This window comes from Cyprinodon variegatus, unplaced genomic scaffold, assembly GCF_000732505.1.
Source record: "Cyprinodon variegatus isolate N-32 unplaced genomic scaffold, C_variegatus-1.0 Scaffold40, whole genome shotgun sequence".
NCBI classification, from domain to species: Eukaryota; Metazoa; Chordata; class Actinopteri; order Cyprinodontiformes; family Cyprinodontidae; genus Cyprinodon; species Cyprinodon variegatus.
The window spans coordinates 33,468-57,625 of NW_015150493.1; the positions used below are offsets into that span (position 1 = coordinate 33,468).

At 39.1% G+C, this 24,158-nt stretch overlaps 1 protein-coding gene across 4 annotated transcripts in view; it reads left to right on the plus strand.

Annotated features, from left to right (window-relative positions):
* srf (serum response factor) overlaps nucleotides 1-20,210 on the plus strand; it is a 35,923-nt gene extending 15,713 nt beyond the window's left edge. For 2 of the 4 annotated variants that reach the window (XM_015369986.1, XM_015369989.1), the window contains exons 3-8: nucleotides 8,597-8,837; nucleotides 12,455-12,619; nucleotides 12,887-12,997; nucleotides 14,752-14,949; nucleotides 15,029-15,105; nucleotides 17,933-20,210. In XM_015369986.1, the coding sequence (XP_015225472.1) occupies nucleotides 8,597-8,837; nucleotides 12,455-12,619; nucleotides 12,887-12,997; nucleotides 14,752-14,949; nucleotides 15,029-15,105; nucleotides 17,933-18,028 (888 nt within the window). In that variant the 3' untranslated portion in view covers nucleotides 18,029-20,210. Of the gene's footprint in view, nucleotides 1-8,596; nucleotides 8,838-12,454; nucleotides 12,620-12,886; nucleotides 12,998-14,751; nucleotides 14,950-15,028; nucleotides 15,131-17,932 lie in introns of all 4 variants that reach the window. The other 2 variants (XM_015369987.1, XM_015369988.1) reach the window with 2 other exon arrangements.
* Nucleotides 20,211-24,158: the final 3,948 nt, after the last annotated feature.

A 24,158-nucleotide genomic window follows, 5' to 3' on the forward strand; every position in this document is an offset into this window, starting at 1 on the left:
TTCTTCCCCCTTTCTTACTCCCCCCCCACATCCTCCCTACTGCTCAGGCTGTCAGTATCATCGCAGTTTAAATCGAGCTTAGTGAGGCTGCAATAGTCCTACTAACCTAGAACCGAGATTAAGACCAGCGTCCTGACCCAAAGCGCTGCCCTTCTGTCTGCAGTTTGGCGTTTTAATAGCCCCGCTAATGGACTTTAATGAGACCACTATTCAATGTATTGCACATTTATAACTGATATGCAGTGATTGCATGTGTTAGTAGGGGAGGAAAGCAACATGAAGTCACACACCACCCCCAGCCCCCCCACTTCCACCTCCTTATTTTACAGCAAGCAACTGGACAGGTCAGCCGCCATTGGCTGCACCTCCTCCACTTGGGCTGCCTTGCCTTTTTTAGCAGTCCCAAATGGAGCTGCAAATTCCATGTTGCTGGCAGGGTGACAAACTGGGAGATGGGAGCCAGCAAATGGGAGATTAAAAGAGGGCCAGTCACCAGTAAACTGCACAATGGCCTCTCGCTCCGACACTGGACCAGTCTGCCAGTTGTCACCTTCAGTTTGGAGTGAATGCGCCTCATATGAAAAAGGGAAATCTTTTGTGTCGTTTTATCCCGAATCAGTGTCTTTATCTCTTAAATCAGGAGGTCAGGGGAGGCTTTTCCTTTTTTTTTCACACGGAAAGAAAGTTTAATGAAAACAAATGATTTTAAAAACCAGTGAACTGACAGAGGTCACTCAGGGTGCTTTAATAAGACGGCTGGTTTGTTTACTGAAATATTTCAATATTTAACCGATGGATGACGTGAATGACTTCATCTCTGTTTCAGCTGCTAAGTCCTTCAGTTGTAAAATGGATTAGATTGCAGGTCAAGGAGGCAGGTCCTATTTCAGATGACTTGCTGCTCTTCTTGCTCGATTGTAAATGCGTGACATCATTTGCTGTCGTAACGTATCAAGAGTCAGTTAATCTGCACAGATAGGTGCCGGCCCCCTTTTTCTGTTAATCCAATGCATCAGACATTTGAACTCCTACATAGGGCTTACTTTGCAAATTGGTTAATCTTTTTATTATTTTTTTTGACTAATAATCAGATAGCCAAAGGTTCCTTGAAGATGTTTTACTAAATTAAACCAGGTGAAACAAAAACTTTTCCACTTGAGGGGTTCTGGATAGAGCATTTTGACAGATGAAAACTTTTTTTTAATCTTTAATGCAAAATGTTTATATATTTTTTTTACAATCTTGATATAATCACTACTTTAGATAGGTTTCTCTGTCAGCTAAAAGCATGTTTTAAAGTCTCTATACTCCAGTTAATGATTAATCGATTACTAAATTAGTTGGTGTTTATTTTGATAATAGATTAATCTGATTAATTGTTTCAGCCCTACTCCTACAGTCTTTGAACTGATCGACCAAAAGCAATTATTTTGTATTTAAAACTATAGACATTGTAGGGGCAAGTGTTTTGATTAGATGTGTAAATTGGACATAATTCGCCATTTTTTTGTTCTATTCTGTCTTTTTCAAACATAATTGCAGCAGTTTTTAGTTCTTGTTTATAGTTCAAATAAAAAATACAAAAATCTATAATCTGTTTCAAGTCAGGAAAGCCAAACTCTTTATCTTCAGTCTGAACAAAGTCATGTTCTTCTGCCCTGAAGCCCTAAAGCTCAGTTTATAAAACTATTTGAATAATGACATAAAAGAGCAAACTGCTTTGAATAAGATTAGAAATGTAAAATATCTATTGCTGTGGTTAAACTTTTAGGCACGAAGGAGCAGACAAATGACATAATCGCTAAAGTTTTTTGTTAGATTATACAGTTCACCAAACTTTGCTGCCTTTAGATTAGCTCAAAAATTGCTGGGGTTTTAAAGACTGTTACCAGGTGTGTGAAAAAATGTAAAATGTCAAGATGGGTTGGTGTAAAACATGCTGCCACAGGAAGGTAGAGCAGTGAGAACATGTTCTGTGGAGTGAAAAATGATTCAAATCCTGGATAATCACATGAATAATGGTTATTCAAACTTTGCAGAACTTTCAGCTCAACAAATTGAGCAATAGTTAAATGTAATCAATATATGTTTTACAATCTCACTCAAATACTTTGAAGTGAGATTATCTAACAGAATAATCCCTGAAAATTGGTGGAAAAAAACCCTGTTTTTCATCAACTAATTGAACAAATTGTCAAGAGGACCAAAGTTACTCTGTAGAAATTCACAGCTCAGGTGGGAAAATCTGTAGTCAGGCAATTTATTTGCAAAAATGACATCAATGGAGTTTTAACCAGAAAAAAGACGCAGGGTCTGCTTTAAGAAACAACAAACACGGTAGAAGCTCTTGACATGGCAAATATATCAAACTTTTTGCTTTACTTATTAAAAATAAAACACATGTGGCCAATAACTAATGCTGTACATAATTGGTTTCCTTAATGGGATGCATTTTTTCCCCAGCAGGGATAGAGAAGCTTGTCTGAGTTGATTGGCAGATGAATGGGTCTAAATACAAACCGATCCTGAAAGATGGAGGTTTTCAGACTTTGGACTGGGGCAGAGGTTTATCTTCTAGGAATGGCAATGACCCTGATCGTACACTTTAAGAGCTACAAGAGGCTTTTGTAGATCAAAGCTTACTCATCATAGACTGGACCAAAGTCTAGACCTAAATCCAGTAGCCTACCCTTTAGGTTTGGTCATATAAATCAATGTCAAAACTATAAAAATTAGCTTAAAGGATTTGATCAAAAAGCCAAATTGCTGTTTCTTTTCAAACAACAGTTGGAGTTGTAATTTTTATTTATTTGTTTTCCCAAACTAAAAGCAGGTAGCTGTTTCACTTCAGGATCTCATTGTTTTTATGACCTTAAAAGTTTATTTATCCCAGAGCTGTAACCGTTTCGTGGCCTGTCTGTCTCGTCTGCCTGGCTTTGTGTTCCCTGGACCAGGCTGCGTTTTACAGCTGCTTTTTGTATCTCTGCTTCTATCTCCTTGAACCCCAGTCGGCCTCACCGCAGACGGCCGCTCACACTGAGCCTGGTTCTGTTGGAGGTTCCTTCCTGTTAAAAGGAAGTTTTCCTCTCCACTGTCGCTACAAGCATGCTTAGTGTGAGGGATTGTATTTGAGTCAATGCAATTAACTGGTTTTCCTTAGATAAAATACTTTGAATCAATTTGACTGGATGATCTGGTGAACTGTAAAGTGCCTTGAGATGACATGTGTTGTGAATTGGTCCGATATAATAAACTGAATTGAAATTGAATTGGAAAAGTACTTATTTCTACTCGCATGCGTGGATCTTTCTGCTATAGGTCTCTCTTCCCTTTAGCAAAGCCACTTTAAATCCGTTACTGCCACCTAAAGGGCTGGAGTGAGAAAGTAAAGGTCTTTCTCTTGTTTTGAGAGAGAATTGAGCACCTCTGCAATTTGAAAATTGTGATTATATTGCAAATTCATTCAGTTAAATCTGCAGCATGTCAATCCATGTGTGCTTTATTTGAAGTTATAAATGTAAGAGACAATTTTGTCATTTATCTAACATCTTTACTGTTTTAACTTCATGCCATGTTGGCCTAAGTTACTATCTATGCACTTTCATTACTATGAAGCAAGCTAGTTGACTTATGAAGCCGGTCAAACAAAGCAGTAGCTCAGTGGAAGCCCTCTATTTGGGTCACACAGATAGTGACGGTCAGACTGGACATTGGTTGATGGTAGGAGGACCCGACGTGGCACACCTTCTCAAGTTATCCTCCCAGCCACTGATTGGACCTCGGTGACAACACGACTGCAGAGCGGGAGCAGATGCTCCCCTCTCCCCTGAGTAGAGGAAAATGGGCAAACTGGAACATGATGACCTCGTCATGTCAGTGAGCCATTTTCTTGAATATCTGTGTGTGATTCAGCGTCTCGGTCTGGTTGCTGAAAAAGCAAGAACTGTGTTTTTTTTTCTTAAGAGGACCCATGCTGCCTCATCCGGCCTGGACGGGGTTAATTTGCCCCTCAGAGGTGCTCAGGTTTCTCTCCAGCTGTCTGTGCCCTCAGCTGTTTCTACTCTGAAGCATCTCACCCAGATCTGCCCCTGCCAGTCCAGGACGCACGCACACTTTTGTTCTCCTCTCACCTTCTCTTCTGCCTATTTAGGAGCAACTTATTCCCATTAGCTTATTATTTTTACTGTTTATTAGCTGGTGTCCAAATAGAAGGAAGGTGTGTTACAGTCGAACTGAGTCCTGCTCTGGCGCGTGATTACATTCGCTTTTCATGCTGTGCTCTGAGGGGTAGAACAACTGCGAGCGCTCGGGTTGTCCCTCCCCCTCTGACGTTTGAGCTGCTGTTTAACCAAGCAGGTGAAGGACCTTGGACTTCCTACGCCTGGAACCGAGCTGCAGAACTTTCAGCTGCTCAAAACGACAAAGTTCTTGGTATTTTTTTTTTTTTAAAGGAGACCAATGTATTTGTTGATCTTCTCCTCATACAGACCAGAAACTGCGGAGTGTTTAAGTTCAACATGAGCTTTGGGTTTGACTGGGCTGCAGTAAGGTAGCTGCTCAGCTCCATCTCCATGTTTGCATGGGTGAATCGTCTTATCAGACGAGCCGATGCAGGAGCAGCCACCTCTCACCCATGTAATCAGTCACATATAAAAACCAACAGTAGTTTGCCAAGACGAGTCCTTTATCATTGTCAGATATTTTACATGCTTACTGTCTGTCTCTGTGTCTAACGGGACGATAAACCTGGATAATCACTTTTTTTATTTTCATTTTTTCCTTCATACTGCTGTAGAGCAGTTTACATTTCTGATAGACTTTGTTCTGAGGCAGAGACTCTGAAAGCAAAAATAAAATATGGTCTAAATATTAAAAAATGAAAAGTTTTTTTTTGTTTTTTTCGAGCATCAAATAATTTAAAGGTTATCATGGGGCAGTTGCACTCAAACTGCTGACTGTTTGTAAATGACACTGGGAGAACTGGGGCAAACTCCACAGTGCGCTTTCAGTCCAAGTACGATGCAGGCGACAAACAAGTAGTTGTGAAACAAGAAGGCAACCTGAATATTTATTTTTGTTGTTGTTTTAAGGGGTCTGGTATTTTTAATGTCTGGGTTAGTTGGCATAAAGAAACGCAGAACATTGTGGGTTTCTCCTGTTCTGCTTGATCTCCCTGTTCCTGATATGAAAACCTTTCCTATTTCTGTTATAAATCTCTTTTTTCACTCTTTATGCCAATCAAACAAAAGAAGAGTTCCTTCCTTCCAAGTTGACTCATCATATGCCACCAATATCAGTTTTTACAGGGTTCCCGCGGGTCCTTAAAAAGTCTTAAAATGTCTTGAATTTAACTTGCCTTATGCTGTAGGAACCCTGTTTTAAGTGATGCATTTATGTCTTTATGCACAGATGATTGTTGCTCCGTTTAAACCTAATGGATGATCAAGGATCATATAATAATCTATATAATAATAATAAGCTTTAAAATAATCATTCAGTCCTACAATCCATTAGTTTGTCTGTCCAACCATCTGATGAAACTTGGAGCTTTCTTCCCTTAGTAACAACATCCACATAATGCACCACACCCAAGCTCCAAAAAGCTGCTCTAACAAAAACACTTTGTCTGCATATAAAGGTTGGAGCTTTGAACTTGTCCTTCCATCCATGTTGCTTATTTTGTTCTTGTCTCACTTTTTGCAGGTTCTACATTTAAAGCTGGAAAAGCGCTCAAATATCTGCCTAAACATCTTCCTGAACATTTTATATTGGTGTTATAAAAGTGTCCATTAATGACTGGGATCTCTGGAGACGGGAGTTTCAAGCTTTAACATTAGAACTACCAACCCACATAGTTCTATATTTAAATATCTAGCTTTCAGGTAGTTTAGGGGAAATGTTAGACAAACTTTATATCTGCTTTGTAGCTCCTTTTTAAGACCTATCTTTGTATTAAAGTTGAATCACCTGGAGTCAGACCCTCAGAGCTCTGAACCCACACAGAAATCTAACATCCTAAATGCTTTCTAATATGCAGGCCTCTTCCCATCCTGCTATTAAATGCATCATTAGCATCATGCGCTAAGTGTCGGTGTGAGTGCATGCACTGTGGCACCACGGTTTAGTGGGGCTTTTTAGTCTCAGGCTGACGCCCACTCTGCTCTCATCATGCAGCCCACTCACCGACACATCCTACTAGGTGGTTCAATGGATCCGCACATTAGCGTACGTTGTGATGCTACATCTCTATTCTTTTGATCATCTCATATGCCTCACTTCTTTGCCTTTTAACTCTGGTCAGTCTGTTGTCATAGTAACCCAGCTAAATAATAGCACAAACACTGTATATTATATATATATTTTAATCCTCTGATCACCTGATATAATCTGATTACAGGATAAGTGGTCAGGAATAATAAATGGGTGAATGTTTTGGCATTTAACTCTGAGTCATTAACGCTTTTAAATGACTTGCAATCAGCATTAAGCTTCCATCTCATTAAATTAACTCAATTTGGTGTTTGATTTTATAGGAACACATATTCCTCTTTGTAGCTGTTCGGTGTTTGTGCATGGAGACGATTGCAGGGGCCCCAAGTCTGACCACTGAGAAACATGCAGCATATTGATCCATGTAAAACTGCAGAAAAAACACCCTCAGGGGTTTTCTGCTTTACATCTGGATGCATAACTGGTGTAGTTTATGAGAAACTTTCATTTTGCCCCTTTAACCAGTCCTGCTAGTCTTGCCTTTGGATTTATCTTCACTCTTTCACCATGTCGTACATTTTAAACGTTGGCCTACATGACATTTCACACCATTTCATTGACCTCACCTATTTTCATATTTAAAAAAATGGTATAAATCCTCATATCTGACACATAATTTAGTTGTTAGTTGTTAGGAATGCCATCCTTTGTGGCTGTGTGTTTGCATAAAACAAAGTTTTTGCCCCAAAAGACCAACACTATATGAATTAAAGGTTGATGAAACTTTGGAAACTGTTTCTGTGGTTGATCTAATGGTAATTGGCTCAAAACTTGAAATTAAAGATGCATAAGGAGCCATTTCTGTAGAATCATAAAGTATAAGTGGTGGGAGTAATATACAGAGAGGATTGAACTAAAGATTTATGTCTTTGTTTGTTTTTAAGAGGTTGTTAGACGATCCCTTCAGGTTCCTTTTGTTCTTAGAGTTCTGGAGATTCATGGCCATCAAAGGAGAGCTGTGACCTTTTTAAGAAACAAATCATTAAATTCTTCAGCATATGAGACTCATTTAGCCTCCTTACCATTTTGTGATTAGTTCAAATTGACCTTTTCTGTGGTATGAAAAATCCGTCGTAAAACTTTTCACTAATTGTGGAAATAAAAAGCAATAGCTTTGTCCAATTCTAGAATGTTTATCAATGGGAACATTTTCCTTTAAAATAGTTTATTTATTAAGACTATAAATGTGACATGACACCTGTGCAAAATCTTATTGTTCACTAATTAAGGACTAAATCTTGCTTGCAGCATAAATCTAGATTAAAATTTAACCCTTGAGTGGGATTATGACAAATTTTAAGATTAGCTTGCATTTCCCTCCCTGCAGAAGAAGCTTTGGTCCCATAGATCGGGCTCATGAAGGCAACTTTTACATTATTTTGTTAGTTTTTTTCTGCCTCTAAAATGTTCAGCAATGAATTCTGATTTAAAATCCTGGTTTTGTCTGAGGAAAAGTGGGAGGCGCTAAGGAGAGTTTCCCTGTCTGACAACCTTCGATCACTTCTTGTTCAGTTGTTGGTAACCAGGTTGTGTCGACTGACACTCTTTGTATGTGACTTTTGCATTTCATGTCCTATTTTATCCTTTTTGCAGCTTTAAATAACCATTTTATAACCATGTGCATATCTGATGCGTGTTGGTTTATTTCACATTGGTTTATACTTCCAATTTGTAGGACATGCAAATAACTAGCCTTGTGAGACCACCCTGATCTCGCGAGCTTTCAAGATTTCACTCGCTAATCAGTCTGGAGACTCTCCGTTGAAGAAAATGTGGAGCTGTTCACCAAACGAACGTCCAATCAGCGTTGGCTTTGAGGCGGGTTGAGGTGTGACGCAACAAGAAGCGCGACAGTTCAGTCTAAAGAACATGGCGGCTTCAGCCGATGAAACTAGCCTTAGCGTGGCTATCGAGCAAGTTTTATCGGAATTACAGAGTATTTCTTCACTGAAAGAAGAGCAAAACACTGCTCTGGAGGCTTTTCTCAGAGGAAAAGATGTTTTTGCTCTTCTCCCGACTGGTTTCGGCAAGAGTTTGATTTATCAATTGGCTCCTCTTCGTCGTCGCTCTGTTAAGTCATATGCTTCGTTCATCTGATTGGTTTATTTGGCCCGTCTATCACCAACATAGGCCAATCAGCTAACCAGTATTTTCGCCCCTTCCCAAAATTACTTCTACGGAAGGTTTCCAGATGGATATTCGGAGCAAATCCATCTGGCGGAGTCAGGTTATAAAATAACCGCCTCACCTTTCTGGACTGATGTGAGTTTCAGCTGAAATCTATCAGCTTGTTCTTATATTTAGTTGTTTATTTGTCTCCTTGCAGGACACACTGAAGCCAACATTCACTGTTGCCAATCTACCTGGTGCTACGAGCAGCGCCCAGTCCACCGTACCCACCACCTCCACCACCATGCAGGTGAGCACCGGGGCTTCATTTCCCATCACCAACTACCTGGCCCCCGTCTCGAGCAGCAGCAACATCAGCGCCAACGGGACGGTCCTAAAGACGGCTGGGGGCTCCGCGGGCGTCATGCAGCTTCCCAGCGGCTTCACCTTCATGCCCGGTAGGTTTAAGCATCACGTCGTCAGCATTCAAACCTTTTCATGTTTTGCCCTCGTCCTCTCCCTCCATGTTTGGTTAATGTCATTGCGCAGTGGTGCTTATTAGCTGATTAGAATCTGAACGGCACCGCAGCGTGATGGCCATCATCCTGAGCTGGTCATGCCTCCCTCCCTCTCAGCTGTTCACATCACGCTGCGGCTCTTTATACTGAGCCACAGACACTCAGGTTTTACAAAGCCTGCTGTATCCAAGGGAAACACGTCGTCTTTTGGCGATGGGCCCTACCTTTGATAGTCAGATGGGGACATGAATAAATATGTGAGAGGGACACAAAAGACCTGGTAAAGTGGGCTGATGAGCAAGGCACATAATTAACCATGAATATTCAGTTGAGTATCTGTGGCCTGTGTTGAAATAATAATTAAGACATGCCAGGGTCAAATCTTTACTGTTCCTGAACCTTTTTAATACAGGGACACCAACTCTGTACCTCATCAAGTCTATGAGACATTTTCTGGTTTGGAAATCCCTAGATCCTAAATGGTCACTCCAATGTTTTTTCTTTACTCTTCCTTTTTAGGACCAGTTTACATATAGTGACTAGCAGGAGGTCACAGAGACTCACTAGATAAAGTTATGCAAATTCCCTGCTTTCAAACTTTTCTAGATGAAAGTAGTCTGGGGCTAGGAGTTTCAGATTCCTCTGGGGTTGGTTGAGCTGAGTGGTTAACCCTTTCTTGCAGTGTTCTGACCTGCATGGGGCTGAAGGTTTCTACTTTATCTTAAATAATACTAAAGTTGACTTTTTATGGTGGGGATTAGTCCAAAGGGAGAGGGCAATCCCTTGTTCTCTGTCTTGCTTTGTGAAAGGACTGCAGGATACAGGCTTTTTTTTTGTTATCTTTGTTTTTAATTACTGCCACCTGTTGGAGTGGGGGTGTAGTGCCGTTTTGACTACTTGCCCATATGTCATCAGGCTGAATCCAATAGGCTACGTTCACACTGCAGCCTGAAGTGACCCAAATCCAATTTTTTGGCCCATATGCGACCTGGATCTGATCTTTTCCTGACAGTCTGAACAACACAGGTCTGATTTTTTTTCCAATGCGACCCAGGCCACTTGGCCATGTGGTCCTGAATCCGATACGAATCTGATCTTTTCAAATGCGACCTGTGTCTGAACAGCCAGGTTGCATTCATCCGGTCTGAACGCCATTAATACCCAACAACGGTCTCTATTCTGGGTCTTTCTATGAAGAAGCAGCAAGAAAAACTAAAAACATGGCGAACGATGATGCAGAGAGCTTTATTTATGTTTAACCATCCTGAAAAGATTCTGTTTTATGGTTGGGAAAGATTGCTAGATGCGCTCCAGCTCTAACATCCATGTTTACTTCCATAAACACAGAGCACACTGACTTGTGATGTCATTACATACTCTACTGTGCATGCGAAACACTTGCGTTGTATGAATGTATTTCACACAGATCACATATAAGTCGCATATATTTGGAGATGTGACGTAACAAACGTAATTGAGCATCAAGTCCTGCAGTGTGATCGCAGCCATAGTTGGATAGATACCAGGGTGTGTTAGAGTAGTAGAACAGGAAGCGCACAAAATACATGTGATACTTTACCTAAAGATTAAGATAATTCCAGGGATTCAAATTCTCTGACTTTTGATCTAAAATTGTGGGATCTTTCATTTACAAAGAGTAAAAAACACCAGTGAATTTTATTTATTAATAATTTTTCAGCCACAGTTCACATTTAAAAATTTAGGATATTGAATTTCTAAATAACAACACAGTTAATTGTGCTACAACAAACTGAAATGCACTGGTTTTTGTTTTTTTATGTTTGTGGTAATCACTTTTTTTTCAATGAAGTGGATGTGTAGATATGCTTAAAGTTTTAACCTGGTGCTATTTTGGAGAAAATGTATATTTTAAACATATTTAGATCATTTATTATGAGGTGATCTTTTATGCCACAAGTATAAAATAAAATCTAGTTTAAGCTTGTGGTTTAATTTAAGTTTATTTTGTAGAAATGTGAATGAAATATAGTGGAGTAAAGTGCAGAATGTCTACTTTTACTTAAAAACTAATGTTCTCATGATTTTAAAAGGTTCTGCTGTGGTGATGGTACGATGCTCCGGAGGGGTTTCTTTATGCCGGTTATCTGTTCCTGTCATGGACAGAAACCTGTTGCTCTATAATGGATAATTCTGACTGATGGGGGAACGACACAAAGCACTCGTCTCTGCACCCTTTGCTCAGATTTGTGTCCCTGTTTTTTTTTTTTTAGTTTTCATTTGCTGGCTTTCTCTCCCTTTGCAACCTCGTCCCTCTGCTCTCTTGCTTGCTGCCTGCTTCCTCTCTCTCCTTCACCACCTGTCTGGCACATGGCAGCAGTGCCAGGTGGAGCAACACACACACATGCTCAGCGCACCACAGTTGACAGCTTGAAAAGGGCCTGCCCACCCTGCTGCAGCAACTGCATATGGAGCATAAAACCAAATGTGGAGAGAACCACTTCAGAATCCTGTGCTCTTTACCTTCTCAGAAAATGCTGCAGAAATGTTTCAAATGAATCTGATTTGTTGAAAAACAAGAATTGCTGTACAGATCTTGATTAGTCATTTGTTATTTTATCCTGTTCTGTGCATCTCTGGGATTTTTTTTCAATCTTTTCCTTCTGCCAGAAACCTTTTGAAGGCCACTAAGAGGCAGGGAGCGGAGGGGGAGGACAGATTTGTTTAAAAGGACAACAAGCCTGAGTCAGAGGAGTTTCAGGCTGTTCTTCTCATCCACAGTTGGTGTGACTGGTTGCTCTTTGCAAGCAAAGTAAACCTTTACAGCTCAGGATCTTAAACTTGGGTGTTGGACAAATCTTTTAACCTTTTTGAAAAAGCTGTTTCAATTAAAACTGCAGTTCATCTGATAAATATCTTAGTAGGTCACCTTTTCTAAAGAAAGATGGAGCCATTTTTATTAGAGAAGCACCCATCTTCAAATCGTTTAACTTTGAAACGTCATACTGAATATTTATTTTACCATCTTTAGGCGTAATAAGTACTTATTTTTGCTTTAAAAATGAATGAGGGAAAGATAAACCAACCACATTATCATTAAAAAAATATATATTCTCCCATTATAAAACAACTCCATCCATTAAAATAAAACTAAAACTAGGGAGAAACCAGTATAAAATGACAGCTACACTGGCAGGAGCTCGTAAGGATGCTCTTATTGTTGTAGGTTGGTTGCCATTCATTCGTCCAAATAAATGATCCCACTTACTCCTCACTTCCTGTCAGTCCTGGATGATTTGGGTTTGCAGCCAACAGCCTGGTGTTAACCATTTGTTGCTTTGGCAGATACAGTAATAGCGGGTTAGTTACGGGGTAAAGATAAGTTGTTGGAGTTTAAGGTGCTTTTCCAGCTTTAACTTCCCAGCCTGCTGGTGGGGGGGGATCATGTTGCTTTATTTTTAAGAGTATCTCTAAGCACTTTAAGGCACTTTTGTGTTTCAGAACAGTGAAACAGGATTTCTTGTTTTTAAAGAACTATAGTTTTTAACCCATGTGTATTTGTGTGCGTGCCCCTGCAGCAGGCACTCCTCTCCCCCCCAGCACCCCCACCATTCCTCTGAGCCAGCTACAGCAGCACTTTCTGGCCCTCCAGGGGCAGCATGGTCAGACCCTGGCCGCCACCCCGAAGCCACAGCAGGGACAGCAGGCTGTCCTCCGCTTCCCTGCTGCTGTCTCCCTCACAGGTGATCTGCTCTGCATGCTGCCACAGCGCCTGCCTCTGCTTATCACTATCATTCCTTCATAAAGCTGCTGCTTGCACACTGCTATCCCTACTTCATCTGCTAATGTTCAGTCATCTAATGCTAGAGTTACCCAATCCACGTGCACGAGGACTTTCTCTAACGCTGCTAATGGTACTGATGTGAACTAGTTCTTAGCTGCTGTTCCCTCCTGGGTCGGATCCAGTCCAGATGTTGCAGTGGCTTCATGCCGTTTGTGTGTATCTACAGGAGCAGGGGTTCCTCAGCAGCTCCAGGCCATCCAGGTCCATCCCAACACACAGCCCACCTCCACCAGCGACAGCAGCCCTGAGATCTCTCACACCTCCACCAACTCCACCGGTAGGTTTTACTGGCGTTTAGTGGCTTTTGGGAGCATTGATGTCAACTGGGAGGGAACCCAATGTATGCAACGTCTTGCAAAAGTATTTAAACATCCTGAGCATTTTCACATTTTCTCATGTTATTTTATTGCTTTTTTTTAGGTGATTTTTTTGAAAAATGTATGCAAAATAATTAAAGCTGAGACAGGCTAAATGAAGAGCTGAAATATTCAGCCTTGTTGCATTAATTGTGATTGTTTATTGAAAAAATTACTAACTAATTTAGTAATAGGAGTATAGAGACTGTAAAACATGCCTTTAGCTGACAGAGCTGTAAAGTTACAGAGCAGTAACTATACCAAGATTGTAAAAAATATATCAACATTTTAGCATTTAAGATAAAATATAATAATTTCTGTTAATATGCTCAATCCAGAGCTCCTCAAATGGAAAACTTTTAGTTTCACCTGTTTAATTTGGTTTCATTTTGCAAAAAGTCTTTAAAGGCTTTTTAGCTATCCGATTATTAATCGCTTAATCAGAAAAATAGTCAACAGATTAATCAATTTGCAAAATAATCTTTGGACGCAGCCCTCAGCAGCAACTGGAGTCAGTTTGGTTCCACTGAAAGCGACGCTTTCTGTTTCTGAAGCATCTCAGAAGCACCGGCAGCTTCTCTAAAATAGGCGGCTGTTCTATTTCTGCAGCTTGGATTCCACGTTGATCTGGAGCAGAGCAGATGATTTGGGCAGGAAGTCGGTTGATGAAAGGCAAAGTGGATCAGGTTGGGTTTATGAGTAAAAGACTACAATGTGCAGACTGTGGATCTTATTTCCTGGACTTTTATGTAATAAGAAAAATGTCCATACAGGTAATTAACAGCCCTAATAAATAGGACCATATAGTTGAAAGAATAACAACAAAAAAATAAACAAAGTAAATGAACTCACTCACTTACTCATGATGGAAGAAAAAAATTTTAGTAGTTAAATAAAGAGCAGGTCTGGGAAACTCTGGTAAAACTGGTTTAAAATCCATATTTGCTGGTTTATTGTTCTACTTGAACAGTTCACTACTATAGTGGGGTGATGCAATCCTGATGGGATCTGAGTCGCTGCCAGCTCCATGTCTCACACCCACTGTGCAGCGTTAGGTTCCCACCAAACTAAGAAGCTCTGATGGGTCTCAAATCTCCAGTCAAGCTTCCTGTTTACAGATGATCCCACCTGAGCTGTGAGCTCTGCAGCTCCTCCAGTTACAATCAGCCCCATGTCTGATTCTTTGAGTCATGCTCTCCTTGTTCGGCATGTCTCTGCCCTACTCCATAGTCAGATATTTGGTGCTGCTTGAGACGTTTAAAGCTTGGAATCTTGTTCTCTAATCTAACTCTGCTCCATTTCTCAGTCTTCATAATGTTTTCTAACAAACCTTTCAAACTTTTACAGAACAGGTGGAATCAGGCTGAGATTGAATGGCAAACATGTAGCCTCTATTTGCACTGGATTTCATTTAGGAGTGAAAGGAATACTAAATGCAAAAGTACAATTTTCAGATCTTTGTTGGTCTGTCACAATTATAACACTTTTTAGGTTGTGATGTGAAAAAATATGAATGCTAAGGGAGTATGAATACTTTTAAAAGGTACTGGCAAATCTTAAGAAGTGGAAATGGGAACAGTACTGACTAGGAAGTTGAATTTAAGATCGATGCGCCATCTGCTGGCCTACATGTGCACAACCCCTCATGCCTTTAGAGTCTCTGTATCTCCCACAGCAACGGTGAGTCTCCCGGCAACCATTGTCACTTCGTCCGTGCCAACGTCTGTACCGGGTCACATGATGTACCCCAGCCCTCACACAGTGATGTACGCTTCCACGCCGACGCTGGCCGACGGAGGGCTGGCTGTGCTCAACGCCTTCTCCCAGGGAACCTCGGCCATGCAGGTGTCCCACGCGCACAGCCAAGACTCAGGTTAGAGACGATCCACGTCGTTTTAACTGACTTACCGGGACTCGGAGATGAGAAAACCCTGTTTCTTTTCTCCTCCCAGGTGCTGTCCCTCAGGTGTTCCTCACAGCACCTCCGGGCACGGTGCAGATCCCTGTCTCAGCAGTGCAGCTACACCCAGTACGGCAAGATCTGCATTTCACAAGTGAAACTCTCATATTCCCTATGCAACCAGCATGCCACCTTGACGTCACTGATGCATCTTAACAGCACTGGCACACAGGCCGCAGGGTCACCCCCTGTTTGGTCCTTTTTTTATTTCTATGAATGTGGAGTGGTCAGCTGGCATCTTGTTGATTTTTTTCACGCATTAGCCCTAATATGCAGGTGCATCCTGGTAAAATAGAATTCTATCAACAGGTTGAATTGTTTAAATAATCTTGATTTATTTCTTAATTTTTTAACAAACACTTTTTCTGTTATGTAATTACATTTTTTTAAAGAAAATTAGAGGCTTATAGGTTTAAACCAAGCCACAATAATCAGAATTAAGATAAACAGCTTAAAATATATCCCTGTGTGTGTAATGTTTCTACATAAAGTCACCATGAAAAATACAACCCCAAACTAAAGCAGCAATAAAAAAAGGAATAAGAAATAAAAAGCTTAATTCAGTGCATTAAAATAACTGCCTTTTTGTCCGTAAAAAACATCCCCCTTAGACCCCACTGAATAATGAACCCACACTAGAGCAGGACTTTATTTCTTTGTTACGGAAGCCGAGAGCGATCATACTCGACTTTTTTTTCCCCTTTACCTTCTTGAGATAATGACATAACTATTTCATTGTCACAGTTAAACAATTAATTTTCTCGAGATAATGAGATGATTAACCTGAATGAGGCCGGCCAACAGCCCTGGATTCCCAGTCCATCCATGCCTGCTGTGCCTGTAGTTGTTCAGTTGCGGTACCGCATGTGCAAATCAGTTTTTTTAGTTTCCTATTTCTTTTCAATCATTGTCAGGTCGTGGTGGATGATTTGATTGCATGGAATACAGTAGAAACAAATCTGACTTTTTTTTTTTTTATGAAAATCTTTCATCTGGACTTATTTTGGGGCTTAATGCATCTTATACCTGTTACAGGCGTAACAGCGGGGCTGTTCAGAAAACACCTGGCTCTATGGCGCCGGAGGCATAGGTCTAAATGCTTATGAATCAGAAGTGGAAGCAAATCATCAAACCAACAACGTTGTCTCATTACCTGAAAGTTAAACACAGGATGATTTAAAGAATTACACATAAGCTGCCATGACTTATAAATCCTCTCCCGCTGTTGTGGTATTGAAGGATGTAATCAGTTTTAACACACACCATCATCTCGTTATCTCGAGAAAACGGCTTTCGTTATCTTTAGATAATGAGAAAAATAACTTGTTTTTGCGAGAAAACCAGTGAAAAAGTATCTAAAGGACATGACCGCTCTCAGCTTCCGTATTTTTTCAGTTGATGGTGGAAACGCCTAATAAAACAAGAAAAATGCATCAAATAAAGTTTTAATTTAATCCAACTTTTAATCCAAAAAATTAAAAGAGATGAATTTACCTTTAAACAAGATAAATGTTTAGAAATGATTCAGGAAATAATAACCGTATTTTTCAGACTATGAGTTGCTACTTTTTTACCACACTTTGAACCATCCTGCTTTATGTGAAGGTGCAGCTTTTCTGTGGATTTCTCTTCAACCATCGGTGGGCGGGGTCAAAGTTGGAAATCAAAGAAGAAAGCGCTCATTTTCATCAGCAGGCACGATGGGGAACAAATGTCCCAAATTCATACATTTTGACATTTATTTGCCGCATTAAAGCTGTGAAACCAATAAAGAGACTGGGCTTAACTCCTGCAGAGCTGAAATAAAGAGCTAACAAAGCCCCATCTTTCATTAGACTGCTGTTTTAGTTCCCTCCATACAAGACAGCCTCAAAAGATATATTTAACGCTCTTCAATTTCAAGAACCTACAATTAAAGTATAATGTACATTTTAAAATTTGAGCACATTAACAGAACATTTAGTGGAAGGAAGACCTATAGTGGACTAAAACTATTGCAAAAACATTACTGTATTGTATATCTTTTTTATTTTAAATCTTATTTAATATGAACAAAAAATTGCCTGTCATATTAATATAAATATACACCTCAGACATGTAAGCCTTTGGTTCAACCAAATAAGTGCGTTACTATTTTAATTAAGCATATTTTATCTGTCTTTACAGAAAAAAGCCACACACAGGAGGAATAAAAAAAAAATGGATTAAAGTTTGGCTTGCCTACATTCATCCAATTACTTAATAGATACATTGAAAAATACATATAGATAAAACACATTTTTCTGATTCAGGGAATCTGGGAAACTGTTATAATAGTGTGGAATATTCTTTCCCTTTATATTTAAATCTTTCAAGCCCAAAAAAATTGTATGACATCTCTTATGGTGTTTTTGGCAAAAAAAATAAAAATATTGGAAAGTTTAGTGGAAGGAAAACAGACATTTCTGTAGGAAGTCGTCTTTTTAAATATCGATCTACAGATTTTATCGGGAGAGTTTGGACGGACTGTAAGGCAGAGCATAAAAATCAGTTTAATGTATGAATAAGAACTTTTTTAGTAGATGAACTTTTTGATATTATTCTAATTTATGGGCATGCGCCTGTGACACCTCATAGCAGTGCATGTCTAAAGTAGTTTGACCTAATTGCTAAGTATAAAGCTTATTATTATTTTTAATATTTTGATAATTCATTGGTAAATCTTGTGAACACAGAGAAACGTTACTGTGGGGTTAAAAGCTTCAGCATCCGTTGCTTTGCAGCAGTCTGTGGATTAGCTGCAGGATCTCCATCTGCGCTGGCTGGCGTGTGACGCCTTGACCTGTGATTGGCTCTCCAATCTGCTCTCTCTCTCCTGACATTTCCATTTTTATTTTTATTTTTTTGTCCCCTGCAGATGGTGATTGGACAGCAGTCGAGCGGCAGCAGCAGTAACCTGACGGAGCTCCAGGTGGTTAATTTGGATACAGCACAAAGCTCGAAGGGAGACTGACAGACGGCTGGAGCTGTTTAATATGGCAGACCCAGGGACACACACACACACACACACACATCTCTATTTATTGATGCCTTCCTATTAAATTACCATCACTCTTCTGAATGTGATTTATCAGTATATATATAAACACGATGAAGGGCATATGTGTGGCAGGCCCTTAATATGAAGTAAGTTTTGTTTTTTTGGTATATAAATATATATATATTTGCAAATACATATGAGATAAATCACTATATTATAATTGGAGCCTATTTTCTACGCTGTTAGATGGTGTTTTTTTTTTTTTTTAGTGTGAGCTTTGTTTCAGTTTGACAAAATGTATTTACACACAGAGACTGCGACGTGCCACCAGCTTCACACCAGCCAAAGAGACATTTGTTTGTCTGAATGTTCCTGTGTGAGCCATCCGTGCACAAGCATGTGCCTGTGTGTACACACATCTGGGGTTTTGTAAACGGGGCAGGAAGTCTCTTCCTGCCTTAAAACTAAACAAAATAATAATAATAAAAAAACATTTGGAAATGTAAATAGTTTTTAAAAACAAAATAACAAAGTTGTATTTTTAGCTCGGTTCAGTTTGTGCTACAGCATGTTTTTTTTTTTTCTTCTTTTTTTACGTGATATGTTTTATATGTACATGAAAAGACTTGCATAGAGAAACTGAATTATTTACATGGACATGTAAAATAATTTAATGCATCATCCGTCACTACAAGATGGAGACAGAGCGCTGGTATCTATGATTTTCTGTGCATTATTATTTTTTTTTTTCACATTTTGAGTTGAAGTTTTTCAAATCATGTAACTTTGTCAGTGAAGGTATAACACTTATATTTGACTGCTAATATATTCTTTACTTTGGTAGAGAAGATTTCAGTACTGTGCCCTTGTCTGGAAATGTTCGACTTTGACAATCGGATACAATCCTTTGCCACCTAAATTTTTTGTTTGGTTTGTAAAAAGACGTACATCATTGGTTAAAAATATGTAAAAAGCCTTAAAATATTTTATTGCTGCAGCATGAAATGTTTTGAAAAATCCTGCCTTAAATTGACAGATTTGGACATATTTTTCAAGGTTTCCCATGAGCCACTGGGCCCATAGCATGACCGATCCTCCACTTTACTTAACACAAGGCATGCTGTGTTTGTTTGTTTTTTTCTCAGAGCAAAGCACACGGTTCCTTTAATGTCCAATAAAATTCCTCAAACTGCTCTTCGATATTTTCTATTTTAAAACCTGAAGGGGTGTTTCATAAAACTGGCTGGGTTACTTAGTCAGGCTTATTCTGGCTTGTTGTCATTTGGGTTTCATAAAACCGGCTAACTGTTTGACTTGGTTACTATGGCAACTGACCCAGTAAACTCAGCTTGACCAGGTGCAGAGCCGACTAAATTTAAACTCTGAATCCAGCACTAGATTGAGTATTATCATTTGGCCTTAATGCATGATGTCATCAAAAATGGCTACAAGTTATGAGCTTTTGTAAATATAGAAGGTATAAAGGCAGCATATCTGAATATTTTTTTTTTCCCCACCTTGTTTAAAGATGTTTGCCTAATCCAGAAAAGGCATCCTCACCCAGGATGCGTCAGAGACTGTCGAGGAGGTCGTAAAGGAGGGGGCAGCACCCTGTTTCTACATTATTCATTTTTAATTTACCACCTTAACTGGTACACAGCTTAAATCAAGCCCTTATTTTCTCTGCATAGGCCTGCCTTTCCTTTGTGGTAGGGTAAAATAAATCAATGGTGGTCCTCCCAAAGTCTGTCACTGTTTTTTTTTTTTTGGCTACAATGTAAATAAATAGCCCAGATTTCTAGTGCCTAAATCTTTTTGTTGCCTTGTCAAAATAACGATCAGAGTTGAGTTTTTTGTACTTTCTCACCTGTTTCCAGGTGCGTATGTCGCCACTAGTTTTACTGAAAGAGTTAAATGTAGAACATGTTAATTTCACAGACTGAAATCTGAGTCTTTACTGGCTGCAGTTCATGGGACTGAAAAAAAGTATTTGATTAAAACAAACACTATAGGCTTACACTTAAGTGAAATGTTTACATACCTGATTTAATTTGGATGTGTCTTGAAATAATGTGTAGAATAAGTGACAATTTACGTATTTAACCTTTCCCTACTTTTTTATTTTTCAATTTAAATGTCTGAACTCCTGATTCAGTGAAACTCGGTGTGAGTTCACGTATCGCCGTGGTTTCTCATTGAACTCCGTGATCAGCTGCACGGTCTGCTTATGTGTGCTGCAACACTGATAAGTTAAACCTGTCTCATATCAGTGACATTAAGCAAACGAGGCGTCCTTTTCCCGAAACCAAGTAATCATGACTTGACACATTTTACCTTCGCTGAGTCAGAGTTGGGTTTCCATGTCTGGCTTTTCTGAGTGAGTTTTATGAAACCCCCCCTCAGCTGTTTCCTGGGATTAATTGGAGGAAATGGTGACACTAAAATCAGACTCTTTGCTGCAACACTGAACCCAAAGTGGAGTTTTTTTTAAATCCTTTCTTTGACTCTGTGGCTGAGCTGAACGCAGATCCTCATCCTTCCTCGTTTGAATCGGTTCCATTTGATTTGCTGTTCTTATTGATGAGATCGTTGGTAAATGCTTCCTTGAAGTCATTTAGTCTTAAATTAAAGGCATAACTCCCTTTGGAAATGTTCTATACTTTTCATGCTGCAATTAAAACAGTTTAAGGCTTTCTGCTGATCATTACCATGGTTATATAAATGCAACTCATTCAGAGCGTGCTGATTTATTTCCAAATGCTACTCTAGTTGCCCTCATCCATATCCAGGTGTTTAAGTATCAAGTTGGTTAAAAAGATGGTTTTCTATGTGAGGACAATGATCACATTATTAGGGATTATGTCATGAGGGGCTTTAAAATGTTAAAGAATTGTAAAACCTTAACTGAGTCGATCTGAGTTGAAAACCCAGACTATGGTTTTCTTTCTGCACCGTAGTGCCTAAAATCAGAAGGCAGATTTTGAAAGCAATGCAAGGCTATAGGAGCGTAGGATATTTCTCTGACGTGGCTTTGGACCTGTGGCCCTGTAAACTTCATCTGAACATGAGATTAGCAATTTCTCCAGAACTGGTGGGAGGACGAGACTTGAAAGAGGAAATAATCATCCCGTCCTGCTGTCCGTTAGCAGAGGAACGCTACAGTACAAGTTACTTTCACGTCTTTACTCTGGTACTCATTAGGAAATGTTTATTTTTCAAAGATTGAACAGAGCTTGTGTTTTACACCTTGTTGAAAGAAATTGTGTATTTTTGTGGTATTGTACAGACATTTTGTAATAAAAAAAAGATGAAACGCAAACGATCACATCCGCTGAGAGTTGAACATTTTATTTTATTGTGGGAAACAGAGTATAACTAAAACCATTCTGTTCTTTTTTACCGACCCCGAAAAAGGTATAACAGCAGCTGATGCTTAAATGAAGTGATACAGTAGGAGAAAATACCTTAATGTCCAAAATAACTAGCCATGAGTTAAAGATATGACGATGCAGTGATCAATAGCAGATCTGATTATAATGAATCCTATTCATCTTCATACATCCGTAAAGCCTACAGGAGCATCTTGGTCAATTTGGAAAATTGATGTATTTAAATAACTCTGTTCAAAAGGGGAAAGTTTTTATTTCTTCATTGTGAATAGAATTTAAAACATTCTTTTAGAAAATTTAAATATACATTAGAAGATAATTACTGTATGTAAATTGATGAAAAATTTAGTGGAAGGAAAAAGTGGCACAGATGCGTTTAAAGGTGTGTCAGTGGCAATATTCATGACATTTAAATTATATTAAAGTAAAAATACTTTTGACACTAAAGGATTTTATAAAGGAGTGTAGCATTATGTGCAGCTATGGAAAGAAGGCTGACCTGACCGTATCCAGCAGCAGTGGGTACCCTGATAAAAACAGGCTATTGGAAGCTGGTTTGTGTTTTATTCAATCTTAAGGTTAGTAGGATTACGTGCGGTAAAAAACAAAAACTAAAAGGTAACTGCAGCCTTGGAGGACTGTCAGGCTAAAGCCCATTCGAGTTTTTTTGGAGCTTAGGAATGCATCTGTGTTGGGTACCGACTATAACCCAGTTTATTCCTCAGACTGATGTGGATTTGTTTCACTATCCTCTCAGTTTCTCCTTCCACCTGACTTTATCAATAAGCATGGATACAGCATTGTCAGCAGCCATCTTGGCTATAATCAATCGTTTAGGATCCAAGTCACCGTCTGAAAGTGAGTTAATTTTTGCACTCAATTACAACTTTAAGATATTTTATTTATAAAGATGCGCTTGTAGCAGAGTCACAATAATCCACAGTGTTTAATAAGGCATCTTCTTTTCCTACCAGCTTCCTCCCAAACCAAAGTGCTGACGGCTCAGAACAAACTTGGCTGGACTGTCCCTTTTCTCTCTCCGTACGCTGAAAAATAATTGCTTCAAGCATGCATTTTCACCAGGTAGTATATCTAACACTATTGTACACATACAATATACAAATGTACACCAGAAATTGGAAAACAGTTGATAAAAAATGTGCATGATTAACAATTAAAAAGAAAAGGTTCAACATTTAAATAGAAATGTTACACCAGGGACACACCAGCTTTTTTCCCCTACCCATCTGTTTTGGTTCATGTAAAAAACACAAAAACAAACTAGAATTACAGCAATGTGCAAATCTGAATTCATGCAAGCAGTTTGCATAATGTAGCTTAGGTGCAAGAGTGATGATTTTAGAGAAAGAAGCAAAAATAAAGACTACAGAGGAGATACGGTACTCATGGCTTCGATGAATAACACTGTTCATTCTTATCAGCATCACAATAACAAACAAATTTCCTCCCATCTGGGATCAAATGAAAACAAAAAGCAGATTAAGGAGCATTTCTTTAAACAGGATTATAAATTACAAACATAAAGGCCACACAAACGACCCATTCCAACAAATGACAGCACCGCCAAGGATGAACAAGTAATACTGCAGCACCTCACAGGAAGTCATGATGACCCACAGAGGAGGTTTAAATTGTTTTTACTGAAGTTGTTTACATTTTTTTCTCCACAATTCCAAGTTTTTTTGTTACGATATCAGAGCAGGCCTTTTTTTTTTATCCTCCCCAAACATTTCCTCACCTTCTTCTGTGCAATGTCAGTCAGCTGGCTAAAAGAAAGGCTTCCATACTTTGACCTCCTCTGCTGTTACTTACGGTCAACATTAGCAGCTATAGAGCGCCATCTTTTACTTCTGCACACTGCCTTTCAGCCTGCTGAAATAGGTTAGTACACTTTTCAAATCAAGTTAATCTACTTTGAAGTCCTTTTAGTTGTTTGAACCATCTGCATTTTTGGTGATGCAACCATTACTGGGAGCAAAGGCTCTCTAAATCTACTGTGCACTGCTGGTCAGCTGGATGAGATGAGATGGCTCCACTTTAAATGAATGGAAAGATCAATTTCGTTGTTTAGAAATCTTTTTAGAAACTAAAGGAGCGCCCTCTAGTGCTTATATTGAGGTAATGAAATTAGATTTTTTTTTTTGCACTAACCTTTAAACAAACTCCTTGTTTAAAACCCAGTCTAAGTCTAGTATTCCTATTTTTTTCATTCCAAACTAAAATTTATTTTCTCATTATTTCCAGATTTCTCTAATCGTTGTTTTTTAGCGCCGTTTTATATATAGCTATATAGAAAAAGATCAAATAAAATTGGATTAAATTTACACGTCAATTTCAGCTACCATTAAAAAAACTAAATCTGCATATAAGATAAGTATGAGCGACCCTCTGCTTCTTTTTTCCCAATCAGTTTACAAAGTCTAAAAATTCCTGCGCTCACCCACGCCTCCATCTGTCGCTACATCTATGTCGAGTCATCAAACATCTACAGGTTCTTACATGCAGCTGAACTCCAAACTTGACCTGGTTAACAGTGAAACTGCTGACATCGATGAACAAGGCGGCTGCAATCTTTACAAAGTGTTAGCAGCTCGGACCAAATTTGGGGGATATGAGTTATTAGGCCAATAAAGTCGGGAGAAATAAGTTTCTCCAAACTTTACTTTGCAAAATCTGGTAGAAATTGTGTTTTC